Source organism: Cuculus canorus, chromosome 2 (assembly GCF_017976375.1).
Source record: "Cuculus canorus isolate bCucCan1 chromosome 2, bCucCan1.pri, whole genome shotgun sequence".
NCBI lineage: Eukaryota > Metazoa > Chordata > Aves > Cuculiformes > Cuculidae > Cuculus > Cuculus canorus.
The window spans coordinates 50,845,733-50,867,976 of NC_071402.1; the positions used below are offsets into that span (position 1 = coordinate 50,845,733).

The 22,244-nt window shown below is 36.8% G+C and overlaps 1 protein-coding gene across 3 annotated transcripts in view; it reads left to right on the forward strand.

The window, feature by feature from the left end:
• The window catches only part of ROCK1 (Rho associated coiled-coil containing protein kinase 1), a 96,343-nt gene that overhangs the window by 56,549 nt on the left and 17,550 nt on the right, over positions 1 to 22,244 (forward strand). For all 3 annotated transcript variants that reach the window (XR_008448399.1, XM_009565146.2, XM_054057532.1), the window contains exons 13-27: positions 300 to 348; positions 914 to 1,049; positions 1,430 to 1,521; positions 1,643 to 1,889; positions 4,084 to 4,190; positions 5,335 to 5,485; positions 6,394 to 6,554; positions 7,394 to 7,578; positions 8,220 to 8,289; positions 9,700 to 9,794; positions 10,207 to 10,372; positions 12,809 to 12,902; positions 14,381 to 14,469; positions 14,799 to 14,987; positions 15,517 to 15,682. Coding sequence is in view for 2 of the 3 variants with exons in the window: in XM_009565146.2 (XP_009563441.2) it covers positions 300 to 348; positions 914 to 1,049; positions 1,430 to 1,521; positions 1,643 to 1,889; positions 4,084 to 4,190; positions 5,335 to 5,485; positions 6,394 to 6,554; positions 7,394 to 7,578; positions 8,220 to 8,289; positions 9,700 to 9,794; positions 10,207 to 10,372; positions 12,809 to 12,902; positions 14,381 to 14,469; positions 14,799 to 14,987; positions 15,517 to 15,682 (1,997 nt within the window). In the remaining variant the exon portion in view is untranslated. The remainder of the gene's footprint in view (positions 1 to 299; positions 349 to 913; positions 1,050 to 1,429; positions 1,522 to 1,642; positions 1,890 to 4,083; positions 4,191 to 5,334; positions 5,486 to 6,393; positions 6,555 to 7,393; positions 7,579 to 8,219; positions 8,290 to 9,699; positions 9,795 to 10,206; positions 10,373 to 12,808; positions 12,903 to 14,380; positions 14,470 to 14,798; positions 14,988 to 15,516; positions 15,683 to 22,244) is intronic.

Sequence of the window (22,244 nt, forward strand, 5' to 3'; positions counted from 1 at the left end):
CATCAATAGCTTATTGCGTACGGACACTGTTTTAACATTTGCAGATGAAGGGAGAAAATGTGGCACCTAAAATTTTGTGTATATACTCTCCACCAAATTTGATTATTAAGTACTTGTGCATATTACAATTATTTTCAATCATTGATTGTTTTCTTCTATTTCAGAACATTTATTACAAAATAGCATTGGACAAGATATAAATATTCCCTTTAGTAAGATCCCAAATTACTTCACTGAAAAACACTATGTGTAATGTATCCTTCTCAAATACTACTTAAGAGATTTTGTTTTCTTTTTAGATCTTCAAACATAAAGCTAGACAAGATTATGAAAGAACTGGATGAAGAGGTAATTTTGTTCCTCACTGAAGTCTTCTTAGTTGAAAGAATGTGGAAAGTACTTTCTTGATTTGGAATGCTTATTCTGTAACAAAAGATTGTTCTGAACTTGAATTTGAGACCAAATCACCACATTTCAATACATAGCTTTGGGAGATACATTTTTATTTGTACACATTTTCAAAAACTTTTTCTTTCTGCAAGTCATGCTGAATTCTGTTTCCTCTGTTAAATATTTTGCTTAGTCTTCCTCATCACAATTTCTCTGGAGTTTATCAAAATCAGTTACTCTAAAAATTAAGGTAGAGATTATTTTTCCATTGAGTCCTTATAATAATAATAATTTTAATATTTACTTACATACAAGTATGCTAATGATAACTATTTGAGTAATTTCATAAATGTGTGTGTAGAAGTTAAAAAAGCCACCTTCTCTGAAAACCTTTTCATTGAAGCCAGAGACTTACTCGTTGGAAGTAATGCATAAGTTTCATTGATTGTTTAGTTGCAGAGGTACTGGTTTAAGAATCATTCCTTAAAATGTAAGTATCAATTACTAGTGTTTTGAATTTTAGGGAAATCAAAGAAAAAGCTTGGAATCAACGGTGTCTCAGATTGAGAAGGAAAAGATGGTATTGCAACATAAGATAAATGACTACCAAAGAAAAATTGAACAAGAGAATGAAAAACGACGAAATGCAGAAAATGAAGGTATGCCATGTTGTCCAGGCATTGACACCAATGAGGTGTATTATGTGTTTTGGGGGATAATTTACTACCTTAGCATCTTAAGTGCTACACAGCTTTAAAGGGAGCTTTTCAAATAACAAGCGGAGATTTTGAGTTTATTTTTATGCAAGCTTTAACGAGAAAACAATATTTTGGTCTTGTTTTCAAATTATGTTCTCTACAGTGTGTGTTGCTGTTCTGCAAGGGCAGAATTTGACCTAAATATGTAGATAAGAAGCAAGAAGTTAACAAAAGACCTATTGGATGCCAAGAATTTATTTGAGCGTGTTTGTGTAAAATAAAAAACCTAAAAGCTAAGGAATTTTTTAATCTGATGTATTAATGATATAATTTCTCTTTAGTGTCCACACTAAAAGATCAGATGGAAGACTTGAAAAAAATCAGCCAGCATTCACAAATTACAAATGAAAAGATAACACAGTTACAAAAACAAGTAGGTTGCTTCTGTTCATTGTCTTCATTATTTCTTAGATTAGAGAAGCAATACTGAGCATTCAGATATAACGAAGCAGTGATTTTTATATTTGAGACTCTTGTATGTTTTATTTTAATAGCTAGAAGAAGCAAATGATTTGCTGAGGACAGAATCGGATACAGCAGCAAGACTGAGAAAGGGTAACACAGAAATGAGCAAGTCATTAAGTCAGGTAGAATCGCTGAATAGAGAACTGCAGGAAAGATGCAGAGTTCTAGAGAGCACGAAACTGCAGGTGGAGAAAGATTGTTACCAACTGCAAGCCGCTTTGGAGTCGGAACGAAGGGACAGAAGTCATGGATCTGAAATGATTGGAGAACTACAGGGTAATTCTGTATTTATACTTTACCAAAAAAGTTGTGATAACCCTACTTTATTAAATAAAGTGCAACTACGCAACAGGAGGAAAGCCTGTCTGTAAACTGAATGTAACTTAATAGAACAATTGTTAAAGATTGGATCTTGTTTCTTAATCATGTTGGAGCGGCTCTTGGGAGGAAGGCTATGAAAATCAAAGGGTGGGAAAGACTGTGGGGCTGCCCTGACTAAAAGTCTGAGTCCAAGTAGTACAAAAATCTGAAAAGCTGGTATGGTGCTAGGGAAGACACAACACTGTCTTAATGCTTTGGTGCGGTAGCCAAGTTGACATAGCCAACACTTTCTCTTCTTTCATTTGTGGAGAAAGGTATTTTGTTGTTAAATTGTACTTATTTTCTTTTATGATGCTTCTACATTACTATGAAGAGCATAGTAAAGGATGCAGATCCGTTTTTTCAGGATGCTTGGAACTTTTTACCATTGATATTTCTGAATCTTCAAACTGGAAACTGTACAGATTCGTTAGTTCATGACTGTGCCTATGATAATAGATCCTGCCTCTTGCCATTTTAAGCCATCTGCAGTACTGATAATAACTTCCATGAGGCAACATCTTTTGTTGAGGACTTTTGGATGGTTTGGGGTTTGTTTTTTTAAGGTAAACTTTGCTAGCACAAAGAAAGAACTGTCAAGAATCAAGTTGCCTGTTGCCTGTGCTTCAAATACAGTAAATCAGTTTCACTTGAATGATTGTTAAGTTCCTCCAAAATGACTCAGTTGTTAATTGCAAGCAGGAGGTAAAAAATGGCATGAGAAGATTATCTGTGCACTTCAGAATGTGTTTTTGACCACATCCAACTTGGCAGCCCACAAGAAAAGTATGTAGGGTTAAGGTGCTTTGCTAGTGTAAACCCAAATAGCTTTATGTAATTCAAAAACTCATACAGCTGTTTTTAAAAATGCATTTAAAATGAATGAGAATAGCATAAGATTTAGGAAGACTTTCCTTCTTCAGTCTCATAGTTTCTTGCATATTGCCAGGATATCTCTTTATACTTAAAAATTAAATGAAGGGGACTGTACTGGAGAGAGATATATTTTAATTGATAGGTATATTTTTGTGTACTGTATTTAAGGTATTAAGTGTAACATAAGGTAATCAAAATTTTTTTTATTTATTTTAAAGGAACTAATGCAAATTCTTCAGTCTAGAAATGTATACTATTACTTTGGCTTATATATAAACACTACTGCTTTGGTGTGTGCATATATACACACGCTGTATATATGTGTGTGCAGACACACGCTGCTGCTACTGCTGCTATAATTACTACTACTACTACTTCAGCTTTGGAGGAGACATTGTTGTGGCTTTTGAGTACTCTGTGGAGGCCTGTAAGAAAGACAGACTTTTTACCAGGGTTTATAGTGACAGGACAAGGAGCAACAGTTTTAAACTGAAAGAGGGTACGTTTAGATTAGATATTAGGAAGAAATGTTTTACAGTGAGGGTGTTGAGGCACTGGAACAGGTTTCCCAAATAAGTTGTGGTTGCCCTGTCCCTGGAAGTGTTCAAGATCAGGTTGGATGTGACTTTGAGCAACCTGATCTAGTGGAGGGTGTCCCTGTCCCGTGGCAGAGAGGTTGGAACCGTGTGATCTTTAAAGGTCCCTTCCAAGCCAGACCATTCTGTGACTCTGTATAGTATTTAGTATAAACTTCAGATGCCAGACAGGGTCTTCTAGTAGATGCTGAGGAGGATGGGGAGTAGTTCCTCTGTCCATGGCAGAGCACTTCAGTCACAGTCAGGTGAATACATATTGTGTTATTGTGAGTAGATTGACTTAAGACTGGCTTTCTGCCTAATATGCCTTATCCATATATTAGTGGAGGTAACATCAGCAAAGGTGCTTGTTGTGTGGCACAGCAGAACTTGAATTAATGGAAGAAATTTTGCATATTAAATAGTTGGAGTGATGAAGGCAGGTACTGAGTTCTGTATGTGATTGTTTTTTGTGAATTGTTGCTAATGGACTGCATGAGGAGTGACTGAAAAGATTTATTATCTTTACAATGCACGGCCTTTGCATATCTGAAAAATTTGAAGATGTAAATATTTTAGAAGCCTAGAAATGAGTAAAGGTTGAAAAGCCTATTGACCTAAGTTGAGTAACTGATGTTGAATGATATTTCTTACGGCAGTTCGGATTACAACTCTACAAGAAGAAGTAAAAAACATTAAAAACAACCTTGAAAGAGTGGAAGCGGAAAGAAAACAAGCACAAGATATGCTTAATCATTCAGAAAAGGTATGGTAAAATTATGTTGAGGCTGATATTCTTTGTCAGCTTTTGACTGTATTTTCCAAGAATACTTATTGATGCTGTGAAGTCCTGTGTTCTTGCTCTAAATCAGTCTTGTGTTAAAATGATTAACTAAATTGTGCTAATTTATAGTCTCATCGGGGTGGTAAGCCTCAGAAGTCCTCAGGTAGTTCTTACTTATAGCAATGGGCTTAAAATTCATGCTTGTCATTTGCTATCCGTGTTTCAATGATCCGGCCGTTCTGCGAGTAGCAAGTAATTTTTGTTCTGCCCGCTTGCATATTGCTGCAGAGACTTGCCTCCTGAAAATCTATGATTTGAACTTTACAAAAACCTGAAAGTTAAATTCCCTGCTTTTACTAGTTTTTAATTTGGCTGGATCAGTACCAGACCTTTTGATGAACTTTGGAGCTGGACCATTTCAATTTTTTCCCTTCCTTCTTTTCTTCCTTCCTAAAGAATGGTAGAGGCATGTTCCCCTTACATCTCTGATCCCCACCCCCAGATAGAGAAACAAGTAAGGAAGAGTAAAAGGAAATCCTGCACCCATTTCCCAGGTAGGCTACATAGCTAGCTCTGTGTGTTGTGGTCAAGTAAAGACTTGCTGTGCTGTGTGGCCTATCCAAATAAACCAGAGAGATATGACCACCTACAAGGGAAGGTGCAGTTACCATTCTCATTCAGTATTATGTGAAGCAGTGATCCAAAGGCAAGTCCGTGTGTCTCAGAGCTCATCTCCAGAGCTTATTTCAGAGGTTACTGTTTAACGGCTTTCAATCTCAATGACAAAATAATAGAATTGCATCCAAGTAAAAATAACTCAGATTCCTCTGTGCTCTAGTGCTGTCGGTGAATTAGTTGTATGTTTCCAATTTAGGTGACTACTCATTCTTCAAACTGAGGATTTCCATTATCTTATGAATTTATAGATGCCAGAAAAGAGTTACTGTAGTTTCCCCCAGAATACTCAGTACAGATTTTGTTTGTTTGTTAACATTCTTTATTAAGCATGGAAAATAACATGTATAATTTCTTCATAACAAAAAAATAACCCTAAAAGAGGGAAGAAAGAAAATGTGGTCCCCTCAGATCTTATAGAAATCTGGTAACTTTTTCTTCTTATCTTTAGGAGAAAAATAATTTAGAGATAGATTTGAACTACAAACTTAAATCATTACAAGACCGGTTAGAACAGGAAGTAAATGAACACAAAGTGACTAAAGCTCGGTTAACTGACAAACATCAGTCAATAGAGGAGGCAAGATCAGTTGCAATGTGTGGTAAGTGTTTCTTGCAAGTTTCAGGTAAATACATAATAAAAGATATTTTGATTATGTTACCTTAAAGCACATGGACTTATAATGTAGTACTGTTACAGAAGTGTTTACTTCTTTGTATAAAGAAAGTGCATATCAAAATTTTAAAACGTGTGTAATGAAAAATGCACTTTAAAAAATATTCTGTGTAACACAATACTTCTATATAAATTGCATTGTTTCTTAACATTTTGACTATCTTACTGCGTTTGTAATTCAAAGCCTTTCTTGGCTTCTAAAATGCCATTGAATCTTAAAATTCTGGCTAACGCTACCTCTACGGAATTGAAAGAATGCATTATCAGGACACGTCTTGAACATTCATTCCAGTAGAACTGTGTTACAAATATCGGTGGTGCATTAGGCTTGCCCGAAGTGTTGAAGTTTCTTTATAGATACACATCAATGAATCAAAGATGTGTCTTGATATCCTAATTGAATACATCAGGGGTTTTTTTGTGAAGGTCGTCAGTACCCGCATGTGTAGTTAGTAACTTTCAGAAAGCTGATACAAATGGTGGCATTTCATTTCTTTCCCTCTGTTGTCTGTTTGCAGAAATGAAACCTTACCTTTATTTGATAATGATTACTTTAAGAATCTGCTTTTTTTTATTTCTTTCACTATTTATCATCCAGCTATCACAATAACATTCCACTGATTTGAATTCAACTTGGAATTATATTTCTTTTTTAGTGTTTCCTGTAATAATGCCAGGAGATTTTTACTCAGCCATCAGTCCATCTAACAGCAGAAGAGCTTAGATAGCTGAACAAATGGTCTGAAAAATATTAAGATATTTAAGAACGTCTTTAAAAAAGCATTTTTGTGATGCTACATATTAATTTTTGTTGCTTTTCTTAATGTTGTTTAGAAATGGAAAAAAAAGTAAAGGAAGAAAGGGCAGCAAGAGAAAAGGCGGAAAATCGAATAGTTCAAGCTGAAAAACAGTGTTCCATGCTGGACTTTGACCTGAAGCAATCTCAGCAGAAACTGGAACACCTTCTCCAGCAAAAGGAAAGACTGGAAGATGAAGTAAGTAAAATGCTCATCACTCAAAATGTTCTGTATAAATAAGAACTTATATTTGGGTTGAGAAATAAAAAATTAAATTCACTTGCACTGAGCTCCTTGTGTAATACACTTCCCAGTAGAACTGAAGACAGTTCTTGGCCTTAAAATTGTTAGGTAATTTTCCGCTTGTTTCTTAGCTCTTGGTTGCCTTACATATTTGAGTCCTTAATTTAATATAATGCAATTTTTATGTATTTCTTTCTTTTTAAGGAAAAACTTGCTTGTGACTTTGAGAGTTATCTGATTGGTTTGCAGTTCTGAGTTTGCGTTCTCCAGAAGCGCATTTGTTTAGGGGAATGCAATTGGAATATTGAGTATGAAAACTAGGTACCAAGGATAATAGTTCCATCCTTACTTTTCCTTTACAGGACGTAACACCTTTCCTAGGGGTCACAACTTGTGTGAATTACTTTTTAGCTGGTAGGCTGCATGTTTTTTCTGGAATAATAAGTTTTGAAGATGTGAAATCCGTAGAGAGGACCTTTTAGCAGACAATTTAGGTTTCCTCCACTGTTGCCTTTAAGAGAAGATAAAACACATTGGGGACTTTGAAATAAGCTAAGTACAAGGAAGCTTTATCATCGTATAGCGTCATATCAGTACATCTGTAAGGGCAGCAGCTTTCTGTAAGATTATTGCACTGAAGTATTTGGAGATTAAGGGATATTTTTATACATTGTACAATATGTAATACCTAGGCAATGGTATTTGGTTTAGAATAATCCATATACAACACACTTTCAACCACATGTAATTGGTTATTCAGCAAACACTCCTAAATGGAAATATTTCTCTTTTAGGTAAAGAATCTAACACTGCAGCTAGAACAAGAGACAAATAAGCGAATAACGGCACAGAATGAATTAAAGGCACAAGCTTTTGAAGCAGATAACTTGAAAGGTTCTGAGAAGCAGCTGAAACAGGAAATCAATACGTTGTTGGAAGCAAAGAGGTTACTGGAATTCGATTTGGCTCAACTTGCAAAGTAAGTAAAAACCTGAAGTAAAATGGAAAAAGTTGCTTTGTTATACATGTACTGTTCTGCCTGTTCCTGTTAGTGAGAAAAGTTCTCTGGTGCAAAGGCATTTTTCCTAAACTAAAAGAATATTTTTAGCTGTGTGTTATGATTTCTGTATGTAGCCTTCAGTGTTGGAATATTTTTGTTATGAGCTTATGATGCAGAACAACTCTTGGCTCATTGTTCTGTGTCAAGGCATAAGTGCCACTTTTATTTGAGTGACTTCTTTATGGATCGACTGTACTACTTACTAAATCATATGGGACTTCTCATTTTACTACATGAGAGGTGATAGCTTTTTTCTCCCCTTTAGCTACCTAATGCTTTTTCTTAATGCTTCTTCAGTTGACTGAAGACGTTTTTCATTAATTAGGCTTTTATCAGAACTTCCTTAAGGTTATTTAACGTTTTTCCATTTAGGGAGCTTCTAAATCACCTACTGAAATGATCATCAGGGTAGAATAAAGAATTTTAGGATACAGCAAACTGTTTGTTTTCATGAAATAATGCGTGCAACTGTAAGAGCTTCATAGGATGCTGTTCTGACTAGAAATAGTCTTTGTTAGTAGCTGAGTTTTTACATGTTTTCCTTTTTTATTCCTTCAAAGAAAGTACAGAGGAAATGAAGGTCAAATGCGTGAGCTTCAGGATCAGCTTGAAGCTGAGCAGTATTTTTCGGTAAGATTTGCAAAGAATTGAGTGCTACATTTTGACATGAAATCATTGAACAGTGAATATTTGATGTATTAAATTTTTTAAAACGTAAATAACGTGGCATAAATCAGCAATTGACAAATATCCTGCTTGAAATACAAACTGAACAAAAAATTAGAGGGCATTAGGTAGTCTGTCTAGTATGCTGCCTGGTAGTTGTTTGTCAGACCTTATATATTACATTGAGAAACTATTATCTGAATTATGCATCAGAGTAGTTCCTGTCTTGAGGTTGGAAAAGAAATATTTTTCTGACATAATTGCAGATCTTGTAGAGTTCAAAATCTCCATACTTACTGGAATGTATTCCAAGCTATCACTGTACCATAAATATATTGAAGAACTATAGATCCAGTAGCATTCTGCATATATTCCTTATCATTCTAAAAAGATACCTTCTCTGTGGCTGAGTCCCTGAAGAGCCTTATTCCATACTCCAGGTAGCCAAAATTTGTATTTCTTAGATTTAGTTTGATCTATTTCATTTCTGTGAAAAGAAAATGATAGCATGAGATGCTCTGTAACAGCTGAACTTCAAATACATTTGTGGTTACGGACAGTTTGAGAAGTGCTTTTTAAATTTGGTTCTTTCTTGGTGCAGCAATAAAAAAATTTGTGTTTATTAAGCTGCATGTAACTGTAATTTCATTATGTGTTACAGAGTTGTGTGCATTTCTCCGTAACATACTGCTAATAAGAAGATCTAGAGTACTGTGCTTCACTCTGTTTTATCTTTTTTTTTTCCACTAGCATTTAGTTTAAATGAGACATTCATAATTCAGTCTGAATATTTAGCAAAAGTACTTTGCTGTAGAAGATCAAATTTTAGCTTTCAGAATTATTGGTGGTAATATAAATAAAGTAAATTAAGAATAGAAATCATTCACATAAATTAGACTTCTGTTGAATCAGTTAAGACAAATTCAATCTGTATTCAAAAAACTTAAGTCTGGGAGAAATTATACGTGGATAGAAAGAGAATGCAACAGGTGGAAGTATAGGACAGAATTAGGCTTGTTTGACTAATGTTTTGAAACAGTGGTGCTGCAAGAGGATGCAGTTTTGTCCTGTTGTCTCTGAGAGACCAGCTCTGCTGTTGTCCCAGTGCCTTCCTTCCTTTTTGTCAGCAGGTGTGTTTGCACAATTATGTAGGAAACCAGATTAGAAAATTGAAAACTAAGCTGGTCACATCAGGTCACTACACAGAGAAACTGGGAAGGAGCATCTTGGGCAGGCAGGAAGAAGGAAATTCCCTTGAGGGACTGTTGGCATGTCTTGGGGTTTGACAGATTCAAACCAACCAGTACCAAAACAATGAAGGATTTCACTATGGAATTTGAATAATGATTGGGTTTTTTGTGCTTTCTTTTACAGACGCTTTACAAAACTCAGGTTAAGGAACTGAAAGAGGAAATCGATGAAAAGAATAAAGAAACTCAAAGAAAAATGCAGGAATTGCAAAACGAAAAGTATGCCCATTGTGTTTCTCAAATAGACATGTTTTTCTGTATAGGGTGGTCTCACTCCTGAAGATTTGGAATCAGATTTAAAATGTTTAATTCATTCAGAAAAAAGCACATCTCAAAAGTGTTCCATAAGAAGTTTTTAACCTTTTTTTCCAATTATTCATTTATTTACTATATATTTATTCTGAAGGAGACTGTAGTCTTATGCATGAAGGAAAGTTTCTCCCTTCTGAAGTCTGGATCTCTTTTTCTACTTGTGCATCAGCATTGCAAAACAGTCTGAAGGAGGAGGCTATGTACAGTGTTGGTGATGCATTTCAGTCGGTTAAGCAAGGGTATAATTTGGGTTTGTTAATCTTCCTGAAAATTGGTATGTTTTGCATAGGAGAAGAAACTCTTAATATCCTTTTCACAGAGAAACGCTCACGACCCAGTTGGATTTAGCTGAAACCAAAGCTGAGTCAGAACGGTTGGCACGAGCACTCCTTGAAGAACAGTATTTTGAACTGAGTCAGGAAAGCAAAAAAGCAGCATCAAGACATAGGCAAGAAATGACTGATAAGGACAGCATCATAAGAAGGGTAAGTTATTCCACTGTAATTAATACAGAAATTTAGAATCATAGAATGGTTTGTCTTGGAAGGGGCCTTAAAGACCATTCAATTCCAACCCCCACGCGATGGGCAGGGACACCTCCCACTAGACCAGGCTGCTCAAGGGCCCATCCAGCCTGGCCTTGGACATTTCCAGGGAGGGGACATGCACAACTTCCCTGAGCAACCTGTTCCCATGCCTCACCACCCTCATAGTGAAGAATTTCTTCCTTCTATATAATCTAAATCCACCTTCTTTCAATATAAAGCCATTCCCCCTCGTCCTATCACTACATGCCCTTGTAAACAGTCCCTCTCCAGCTTTCTTGTAGGCTTGTCCTTCCAACAGATATCGGAGTGTTTGAAATCCCCCAGAAGGACCAGGGCTTGTGACTGAGGCTGCTCTTATCTGTCTATAGAGGCCCTCATCCACTCAGTCTTCCTTGTCAGATGGCCTGTAGCAGACCCCTGCCATAATGTCACCTAACCTTGCCCTCCCTTAAGTCCTGACCCATAAGCTCTCAGTCAGCTCTTCATCCATCCCCGGGTGGAGCTCCATACGCTCCTGCTGGTCCTTGATGTAGAAGGCAACACCCCTTCCTCATCTTCTCTGCCTGTCCTTCCTGAAGAGCCTATGTCCTTCCATTCTGACACTCCAGTCACAGGAGCCAAGCCACCATGTCTCCGTGATGCCAATATGATCATAGCCCTACAGGCATGTGCGTGTCTCTAACTCCTCTTGTTTATTCCCCATGCTGGGTGCCTTTCCATAGAGGCATTTAAGTTGGGGCCCTGATGAAGCTGACTGCAGTGGCTGGAAGTCCTTCATGCTGCTCTTCACGTGGTCTCCTGCTGACCCACAATCCTCTTATCTTTTTATTCTAATTTCTAAGGTGTTGTTATGGTCATAACTGATAATTATTTATCTGAGTTTTGGACTCAGTTGGAATCTTAAACATTTAAATTTCATTGTGAGCTCTCAAAGAAACAGACTCAATGAATCTGAGGTGAAGTCAGACTGAAAATCTAGCAAATATCTACAATTCAGTTATTAAGCCTTTTGTAATTACTTCTTGTCCTTGCCCAATGTATTTTTTAAACCTTGTAAATTTGTGGAACCGTGTATTAGAGACTTTTATTGCAAAATTACTTAGTCTTTTAAAAACAAATGTTGGAAGTCTTGAGTTCTTGCCACTAGTAAACTATTTAAAAATCCCAACCTCAGACCCAAACTGTAATTTTTGAGGAAAGTTTACAGCATAGCTCTTGAGTATTAGTATCAGGCTGATAAATGTTTTTTAACTGAGGAGTTTCAAATAGCAAGCCATACATAGCATAGTTATTTTATCATTATTTTTTTTTCCCACTTAGCGTCAGCTATGTGGATTTTCTTAAAAATCCTGGGGCTATAAAGCATCACTTAAAGTCTAGGCATTACTGAACGTGGATCAATTGCTCAAGACTTTCTGTTAGAGCTGACATGGATATTACATCTCTGTGCAACCGTAGCGGAAATAGCGTTTGTTACACGTGTTTTCATATATAAGCTTGAAATATCCAGAGTGCCACAGTTTCTTAAGAACTGTTTAGAAGATTGTCACTCTGTGACAGGGGAGGAGTATCTCCTTGCCAGTATGTTTGTCGGTTTCAAATATACTGATAATTTTGCCAGGCAGCTTAATACACAATCATTTCTATAGGCTTCAAGCAAAACTTCGACATTTTCAGGAATGCAGTTATGTCTGGTTTTTAGTAGGTATTTGTTAAGTGGTTAGCAAAGTGATCCTGACTGTGTCTTGTGGCAGCTAACGTGTTCAAAGTGCAATGGTTTTTCTTACTGTGGTTTTTTTTTTGCAGACTTGTATGCATATTTACCTATGTATGCTTTGACTTGGACCCAATTTAGTTTTACTTTTGTAGTGATTTATACTTGATTTTCATTTATATATGGCAATTATTTAGCAGCAGATGCCATGAATCTACTCGAGCCATGAGTGCTAGAGTTGTATCATCTGTAAGCTGCTTTTGTCTCTGGATTCAGGGAATCAGTCCTCTAGGCTCCCATTCTTCCAAAGTACCATAAATTAATTGAAAATTGCCCTATTAAATAACTGATAATCAAATTTTAGTTAAGTTGAGTTTTTAATTGTGCACTACAGTGTATAACACAAAGATCATTTAAAGAAATAAAAAGAAAAAGAATTCTATCTGGACAGGTAAATCAAGGCAGATTAGAAAAAAGTGCCATTTTTTAAAAAATTCAAATTTGAAAGGTAAGCAGGTGGGTTTTTTAATAGAGTCTGAGGAATGCAGTCCTAGTAAATGGCTGTTACAGATTTAGGTGTATTTGAAATCACAGTATTATAAATATTTTTAGAATTTATGGCAAATTCCTTATTTTAAAATGTGTTTGTTTTTATTTAGCTGGAAGAAACTAATAACACATTAACCAAAGATGTTGATTTAATAACAAAGGAGAATTCGGAGATCAGTGAAAAAATAAAGAAGCAGGAGGAAGGTATGTCATGTTTGGATTTTAATTCATCTGTTATGAAACAATTAAATTTGAAGCATATGTTGAAATGGAAAATGGGAGAAAACATTGCTTTTAATCTTCTGTGTTATTTTGAGCTTGATGAAAATCCTTATTTTAACCTTGAACCTGTATCTTCCATGTAAACTGCTGCTCTTTCTACTGTATTGCTTCCCTTTCCATTCACTGCCTTTATTGTTCAAAATTAGTAAAACCTCAGCCTGTATCAGGGAAGAAAAAGTGGATTTCTGCTCACAGTCCATCCTCATGTTTTAAAACAAATTAGCACTGAGTTCTTGCAGGCATAACCAGGGATGCCTGTCTGGTACAGCTCATCCATATATTGTCTGTCTGACCCCTTCTGCCAGCCACGTCATTGTGTGCATGAAAGTTATTAAGGAAAAGTATTTTATTCATTTCATATTGCACACAATGTATTTATTAACATTTTTGGTTTTATCTCCAGTGTCTATAATAAAGTGGGATCAACATTCCAACTTCATTAAGATGTCACTTAGCTTCAGAATCTAAGTTGTGATCCAGTCAGTGGATTGGCATTCTATTTACATGTATTCTGACTATATGAGAAGTGACTTTATTATTCCATTTACTTCCATGGTTTTGCATTTGAGTAAGCATTATAAAATCAGAATGCATGCTTTAATATCTGTTGACTATAAGAGTAAAGGTCTTACCAATTGTGTTGCCACTGTTATCGCAAACACTATGTAGGCAGGAAGACATAAAAAAATATTTTCCCTTAGTTCTGCATTTCTGTAATAGCAGGGATTGGGTGAGCAAGTGTTTTTCAGCATTTTCTGTTTTATGGAGTTTATTACTTTTAAGTGCTTGTACATTATTCTTTAACTGTTTGTACTTTTGGTGGAGAAATTCTTATCAATGAAATGCATATTTCTAGCAACTTTGGAAACAAATCGGCAGACTGGAAGTGTGATAGAGAGATTGGTAGAGTTGAGTAACTGTTTTGGGAGGGGGACAGGAAGGCGGGAACGTAACAGAGTCATTCTTTATTTAAAGGAAGCCTTTTTCTTCATATTCTCTTTATGCCTGAAGAATCTGTACTGCATGTGAATCCAGTCATATCAGTCTTACTCTATGTAGGTACTGACTTAATTATTTTTGGTACTACAGTAATGGTTTTGGTAGTGTAGACACAAAGGAAGTGGGGCCACAGACTTAGTCATCACCAGGGAACAAAAATACATATGTTGACATTAGTATTTCGCCTTAGTTCCTTTCTGATATATCCTTCTGGTAATTTTCTGTCATTACAGTAGCATTAAACTGGTAACCTTTACTGTTGCAAAGTGTATTTTGGGCCTAAGGTGACACAACAGGAAAATGGAGAGGACAAAAAAAAAAAGATGGAATTGTAGACATGATTAACCTTAGAAATATTTACCTTGTCCTAAAATATTTAAAGTTGGATGTTATTTTAACAGAATACAAAATGAAAAAAGAGGAGGAGATCAATAATATTAGAATGCACTATGAGAAGAGCATTAACAATGAAAGAACTCTGAAGACACAGGTATAAATAACTCTTTATGCAATTTAATAACAATAATTATTTTGCAAATCAAATATATTTTTAGTTTATTGGGTTTTGTGCAACTAATTCTTAGTTCCTTTGAGATTAAGTTTATAATAACCATCATGTATAATATGCATTGTTGATATTTACAGTTGAAAAAATGTTTTGATGCTGTGTACTTTCCAGTATTACTTCTGTCATAAGGGCCATTTATGTTGGTGAAGATTATTTTTGATCAGATTCTGTAGCTGGAGGAACTTAGAAGTTCTGTATGAAACCTGCTTGTGTACGTGATTTTTCTTACTGTTTTTCTTTTTTCTTAACAGGCTGTCAACAAACTGGCTGAGATAATGAATCGGAAAGATTTTAAAATAGACAGAAAGAAAGCTAACATGCAAGATTTGAGGAAGAAAGAGAAGGAAAACCGAAAGCTTCAATTGGAGCTTAATCAAGAAAAAGAGAAATTCAATCAGATGGTAGTGAAATACCAAAAGGAGCTCAATGAAATGCAAGCGGTAAAATATTTTTAATTTTTTGTCACATGGTGGAATTCTCTCCAAGGCAAATATGTGTAGCTCCTAGTCTGCTTGTAAAAACAAGTTCTGTTTCAGATGGTCTAGACCACAGAATTTTAGTGAAGCAGTGAACCTGATAAGTGTGTAGCTGTGCTTGTTCTCATTCATTTCCCCTTTCTAAATTCTTAACTGTGAAACTGATATATTTTGAAGACTGAAAAAACTGTGTAAGATATTATTTATGCATTTTATTTCACTGGCAGGTGGTCTCCTTTTCAAAGCAAATGATAATTTAATAGATTAATCAGACTTTTGTACTTCAAAGCATTGCTGGATCTTTGATATTTAACTCTTTTTGGAGCCTGAATCAACACTCCTACTATAATAGTTTATGCTAATGCTATGAAAAATATCTAGAAATATTAAAAAAAAAACAAACCCAAAACAACAGTAATGAGTTTTGTTTCCAGAATACTTTGGTGCCATATTTTTGGTATCACAGTAACTATGCATGTGTGTATAAATGCAGCAACTAGCAGAAGAATCTACGTACAGGAATGAGCTCCAGATGCAGCTAGATAGTAAAGAGAGTGACATAGAACAACTACGAAGGAAAATTTTGGACCTCCAGCAAGGAATGGATTCTACCAGTGTTGCTAGTCTCCAGCCCGATGAAACAGATGGGAATCTTTCAGGTAAGAGAAAGACATATTTAAACTACTTGATTTTGGGCATACACCTAGTTTTGGAAGTATTGTTTCAAACAAGTTACTACCTTTTAAAATCTTATGGCTGTGTCTTTCTGTATCACATCTCCACTTCCTTTTTTATGGTTTTATTTTATCATAGCTTAGCTGCTTATATTTAAGTCTTCTCACATCAGTTTTCCCACTGTATGGCTTGGCATTAGCATAATTTTTATCCACTCAAGTGGGAAAAGTATCTTTACATCTGCTGCTGTGTGAATGTAAAGAATACAATATACAGTGTCGGGTGAATAGAATACAGGGCCTTCACTTCCACATCATTATGATTGTATTTTTGTCTTGAGTGCAAAATCGCCTTGATCTTGTTGTGTAGCACCTTTGTGACAAGTGGCAGTAATTGCTGAAGTGAAAAATAATTGTAGAAGTATCGGTAATGCGTTTATGGTTATATGGCAGTCTGATTTAGCAGATTAGAATAAGAACAAATAGTACAGCGTAGTTAGCCATTTCCACATCGTGTCAGTTCCAGGCACTATACTTTGAGACCCACTGCTGCACTGCTTAGTGATTCCCCCCCTGGCTAATATTTGTGAAGTGTAATCAATTAGTACTTTTGTGCGATCCACTTCTGTATCTCTAGATCCAGAAAAAACATGTAGTGGTAATAAGCTGTGCTTAACCATTTCCACATGCTGATGATAGGGGTTTTTTTTTATAGTTAAGTAATTTTTATAATTCATCATGAAATTCTCAATGAACTCTTACCTTACATGCTTGTCTTCCAGATTTACAGTCTGATTTTTATTGTGGAAAAATAGATTCAAACATATGAAATAGAGTACTGTTTTGGGAATTTTAAGACCTCAGTGGATGAGTAATCAGATAAAAGTAAATAGAATAATTTTAGGTGTCTCTTTTCCTGTTAATGCACCTCATGCTCCTCAAATTGCCATATTCTAGAGTTTTTCCAGGGGTCTTAGAGTGACTGAAATTTCAGGTAGGTTACGAGACTTAGTGTATGTTTTTGTGTAGTTATTCCTTTCTGTGTCTGTTTTTGTGTCCTGTCTTCCCCTAGTATGTTTTTATATTTTTATTTTTAGTTACTAATTAAATTAATTCTGTTCTAGAATAGATTTTCATTCTGGTAACAATACGGTCTTTTCTTCACAACTTACATTCTGTCCAAAAAGCCTTTTGTACTGTGAAGTTTGATCTGTAAAACCTTCAGGCAATTGCCATCTTGAAAATTAAATGTTTTGCTTCTTTTGAAAACATCTTCTGGGCCAAACTTCTATTGAAACTCAGGATTAGAAATTCTTAGAGCCGTGAGGCTGGTGAAGAAACACTTTTTTTCTTTGCTGTCACCTGCTAGGAACTCAGACTCGTATTTCTGAGCTGTCAGTACTCCTCAGGAATTTTTCTCTTAAATACAAGTTGTCTGTGTATTCCATTTAACTGGGGTAAAAAGAAATCAGGGGTTTAGAACAACTTTCTGTGGGACTCCTTTACACAGCCCACTCTCCACAGGGACAGCTCTGCATGGTGGCGAGGACTGCTGTGTCCCTGTGTTCCTGACTCCCTGGGGCTGAGGAGGATGCTAGGGTGGTGGGATACCATACTTCTAAGTCCCTCAATTTAAAAGACAACAACAACACTCCCCCCTGAGAAAAACCCAGGCAAACAAATGAAAAAACCCAACCTGGTGCTCAGGGCTCCCCGCGGAGAGTTGTCCCCATGAAGAGTTGGCTGATTTATTCTACATAAAAAGGTAGTTTTGAACTTTCCTTCTCAGCCATTTTCATGGTAATGACTGTTGTGTATTACATGGAAAACATCCAATGCTTTCACCTGGGCGTAGCATTTTTCCTGTTTTTTTCTTCAGGGCAATAGTATGTCAATATGACCTTGCTGTCTTTTAGATCTTGGAAAGACTGTAGGAGTAAGCTCTTTTCTGCCTCATTGAGGTGTGTTATTTTCAGTTTTACCTCTGGAGACACGTGTAGTCAGGCTTCTGGCTGTATGATCGGCCTCTTCAGTTTTGGGTCAGAAATTTCATTGTGTGCAAGACCTTTTCAAGTCAGCTGCAGCTTTTCCATTGTTAATTAGAACATCACAATTCCTGGAAGTTCTTGTGATCTTTCACTTTGTCTTCTATACTCATGACTCCTCTATTTCTTTTTTACTGGTCTTTCATTTCTCCTGTCTGCTTCTTTGCCCTCTGTACATGCCTCAGAGGTCTAAGTGGAGACCAGTAATGAGTGGTGTTCCGCAGGGGTCAGTATTGGGACCGGTGTTGTTTAACATCTTTGTTGCAAATGTGGACAGTGGGATTGAGTGCACCCTCAGCAAATTTGCCAATGACACCAAACTGTGTGGCACAGTCAACACACTGCAGGGAAAAGATGCCTCCAGAGGGACCTTGACAGGCTTGAGATGTGAGCCTGTGCGAGCCTCATGAAGTTCTACAAGGCCAAGTGCAAGGTCCTGCACCTTGGTTGGGGCAATCCCAAGCACAAGGCTGGGTGGAGAAGGGATTGAAAGCAGCCCTGAAGAGAAGGACATGGGAGTGCTGTGGACGAGGAGCTCAACATGAGCTGGCAATGTGCACTTGCAGCCCAAAAAGCCACCCTGTAAACTGGCCTGTGTCAGAAGTGTAACCAGTAGGGCAAGGGAGGGGATTCTGCCCCTCTGCTCTGCTCTCATTAGACCCCACCTGGAGTGCTGCATTCAGTTCTGGAGTCCTCAGCACAGTAAGGCTGTGAATCTGTTAGAGACAGTCCAAAGGAGGGCCACTAAGGTGATCAGAGGGATGGAACACCTTCCATATGAGGACAGACTGAGAGAGTTGGACTTCTTTAGCCTAGAGAGAGAGGGCTCCAGAGACACCTTATAGCAGCCTTCCAGTACTTAAAGGGAAATCTGGGGACGAGCTCTTTATCAGGGAGTGCAGGGATAGGACAAGGGGTAATTGTTTAAAGCTTAAAGAGGAGAGATGTTGATTAGGTATTAGAAAGAATTTTTTTCCTGTGAGGGTGATGAGGCACTGGCGCAGGTTGCCCAGAAAAGTTGTGGCTGCCCCATCCCTGAGGTATTCAAGGCCAGGTTGGATGAGGCTTTGAGCAACCTGATTCCGTGGGAGGTGTCCCTGCCCATGGCAGGGGCGTTGGAACTAAACGATAAGGTCCCTTACAGCCCAAAGCACTCTATGATTTTTACTGCAGTTGTTCTGCTGGTGTTACTGTGTCTTACAGGTAGGACCTGTACTACGTATTATTAGGGCTTCTCTAGATTTAGATCATGTCCCTGAATACTGGTTTTATTTTTTTTGAGTGAGGCGCTGAGTTGATCAGCATCTGAATGAGAAGCAATTTAGGAAATTAAATGATATTAAGTGACATTATTGTAGTAAGATTTCATGCATTTGTTGGAGAGCTGAGCAGAGGCAGAGTACACTAACATTTTAAAGAGGAAAAAAGAAGCTAGTCTTCAAAGTAGAAATACACCGTACCAAGGAAAGAGGAAATTATCTTGAGCATAGTTATTTTTCTGCAAGCCAAGTAATTAGTCTTCAAAGAGAAGGTGGTATAGTACAGCAGTGCATTTGCTACCATTTAGTTGCATGAAGTTGCCTTCAGCTCTGCATAAGTTCCCGTCACTTCTATAGCCTAAACATAGACGTTGCTTCAAAACATCTTGAATAGCATCGTAAAAGATTGATCTGATGAGTAGTCAATAGAATTCTCTAACAGATGCGTCTGTTCTTAAGGCAAAGATATTCCTTAAAAATATTTAGGGCAAATAAATGGTAGAATTACTAAAGAAGTAATTATAGTATGATTTCAGTTTCCTTTCACAGTAAAAACATCACCAGGGAAAAAATGCAAACACAGAATAATGTAAGCATGTATAAAAGAGTCATTCCATGATCTCAGTTCTGGTGATGGACAGACAGTGACAGTCTGTGGCTTAACTGAGAAAAAACTTGGTGGGGAACGGTATGATAGCAGCGCTGGCAGACCCAGAGAGACACCTGGGTCTCAGGCCTTTTCTGCTGTCCTCCTGTATGGCAGGGATTTTCAGGGCTGTGGGTAGTGTCTTGTCTAATCAGGGAGCTTAGGTTACCAGCCACCAGAGAGGCTACAAGAGCAGAGTTCATAATTTACAGGAAGAACATCTTGTAAAATTTTGGTGTCAGAAGGCTTTGCCCGCTTTGAGTAAGCTCAAGGTAACACTAAACTAAATTGCTAATGCTCAAAAAAAAAAAAAAAGAAGGAAAAAATTTCTGTGTTTGGAGGTAGATACAGAGAAATCGCACGGTAACACCTCTTACAGCTGCATCTGACTTGAAGGTGGTTTCTCTCTGTTGTTGAGCTAAATATCCTCTCAAACTCTGGTCACTCCTAGGGCAACTTATGCTGCTCCCAAGGTGAGGATTGGCTCATTTAGACAATTCAGGCTGCTCTCAGGCTTTTGCTTTGCTGAATGGGAAAGATTGTGACTTGGAGGATGAGTTTCCTTTATTCAGTTCTAGGCATTTTTTGTAACTCTTACTCCTGATGATTGATTCAGATAGCAGCTCATGTCTCAGTTGGTGTTTCTGATGTTAATAGAGTCCTTGCTGAAATGACTGAAATATTTGCTTTTTATTGATGCCTTTCAAATGCCTTTTTCTCTTGGCTGGATGTAGAAAGTCTTAATACCTACATGACTGTAAACAGAATTCATTGTCAATCAGCGTAATCGGGAAGTCAAGTTTTTCTTCCCCATTGTTATAGGGAGCAGTAACACATAAACTGTTGCAAATTAATTATTTTCAGCTGATTGGCAAGATAATTTAAGTGATTGAGTTGTCCTACAGCTTTAACTGCAGTACATAATATTGTACAGCTTATGTTATAAGTCATGTTTTACACAAAGGTAGGATGGAATAATAAATGCGGACCATTTTTTTTTAATATGGGACACAAATACGACTTTCTGAAATACTTGTAAGTAGCCGTCACCTGAATAAACCTCAGAGCAAGATCCAGCCAACAATCCTTGGTGAGATCCACATGAAATTCTAGTGAGAAAGTCTGAGGAGGGAAAGAATCAAATGGGAAGGGTGAGCTGGAAAGAATTAGCAAGGTGATACCTCCAGGTTTTTGGCTACTATAGAAGAGTCTGAGAAGTAGGAATTCTTGAACATTGGAAAGAGGTGTTTTACTGCTCATAAAGGCACATGTATTACATAGCTCCAAAACAGCGAAAAGTCTCATCGATTAGTACAGTCATGGTTGTTCTGTGATTTTATCGAAGAGTTACTGTTAGAACTCATGTTTATCGTAGTGAATCACAATTAATCACAGTGAATGCTAATCATGAAGATGTTTAAAATGCAAATCCACATTTTAATATATATTCTCGGTTAACTATAAGATCTGTAGCCTCCATGGAATTCTTTCTTCATATTCAGTTCAGGTCCAGCTAGCCATCAGATATTTCTGAGGCCTATCATGGATTTTCTGGGTTGGAAATATGAAGTATGAATTCTGGGATTCTCTCCAAAATACAGGGCAGTTGTCAGGCAATAGTTTTGAGCCTGTTTTTACAGACAGGAATGGAAGATTCTTTTTCATAGCCTAGATAGCCCATATTTTCTTAATTACTTAATCAGAACACTCATAAATATTCTTGTGGACCAAATATTTGTGAAGTGGCCAGATGAGCATTTGCAGTTGTGCTGGCTAACACTGTCACGGGAAATTAAAATACACTATAAATATTACTTGAGACAAACCTTTGTGGCAAGGTTGGAATGAAAGGGCTCATCTACCCTTTCAAGAGAACATTTGGTTCCAGGCAAATGTTAGGTTTTTTGAAAAGGAGTACATTCAGAAACTGTTATTTTCAACTGCAAGATGTTATTTACAGCTCAGAAATCATCTGTCATGCAAATAGAATTTGCCCACTAAAATAGACTTGTAGTAGACAGAAAAGAATGAATGTCAGCTGATTAATTTGTAATAGCTCATCCACTTTCCACTTCCTTTGAAATTTCTTTCAGAACATACTGAAATAGAAGTGAACTTAGAAAAACTCCTACTCAAACTGTGCCTATAAGCAGCGTAGTACATCTCTTAAAATTTAGCATTAATGGATCTTCCCACATTTGCCACAATTCCCACAGATATGTAGTCCTTTCTAATTACATGCATCCATACTATATTCTTTTTGAATCACAGTCATCCATACTGTGTTCTTTATTAGCAATTAATCATTTTATTTTTTCATGGAGGACTTGAGATTTAGAATATTTCTAAAATTCCTAAAAAGGGAAGAGTCTTCTGTTGATGTAAAAATTAACCCAAGCATTCAAAATAGGATAAGCATTATCTGTGATGCCTGCGGACATGAAGGAAATAGGTTTCCCTTTCCAAAGTTACTGAATATCAAGAATTGGGAAGTAGTCTTAGGAGGCAACCCCTACACCCTGCAGTTCTCATGCAGATATGAGAGGCAGGGAAATGCAAGTTTTTGTCATTTTTCCAAGGAGGTTTCTTACTGGAAA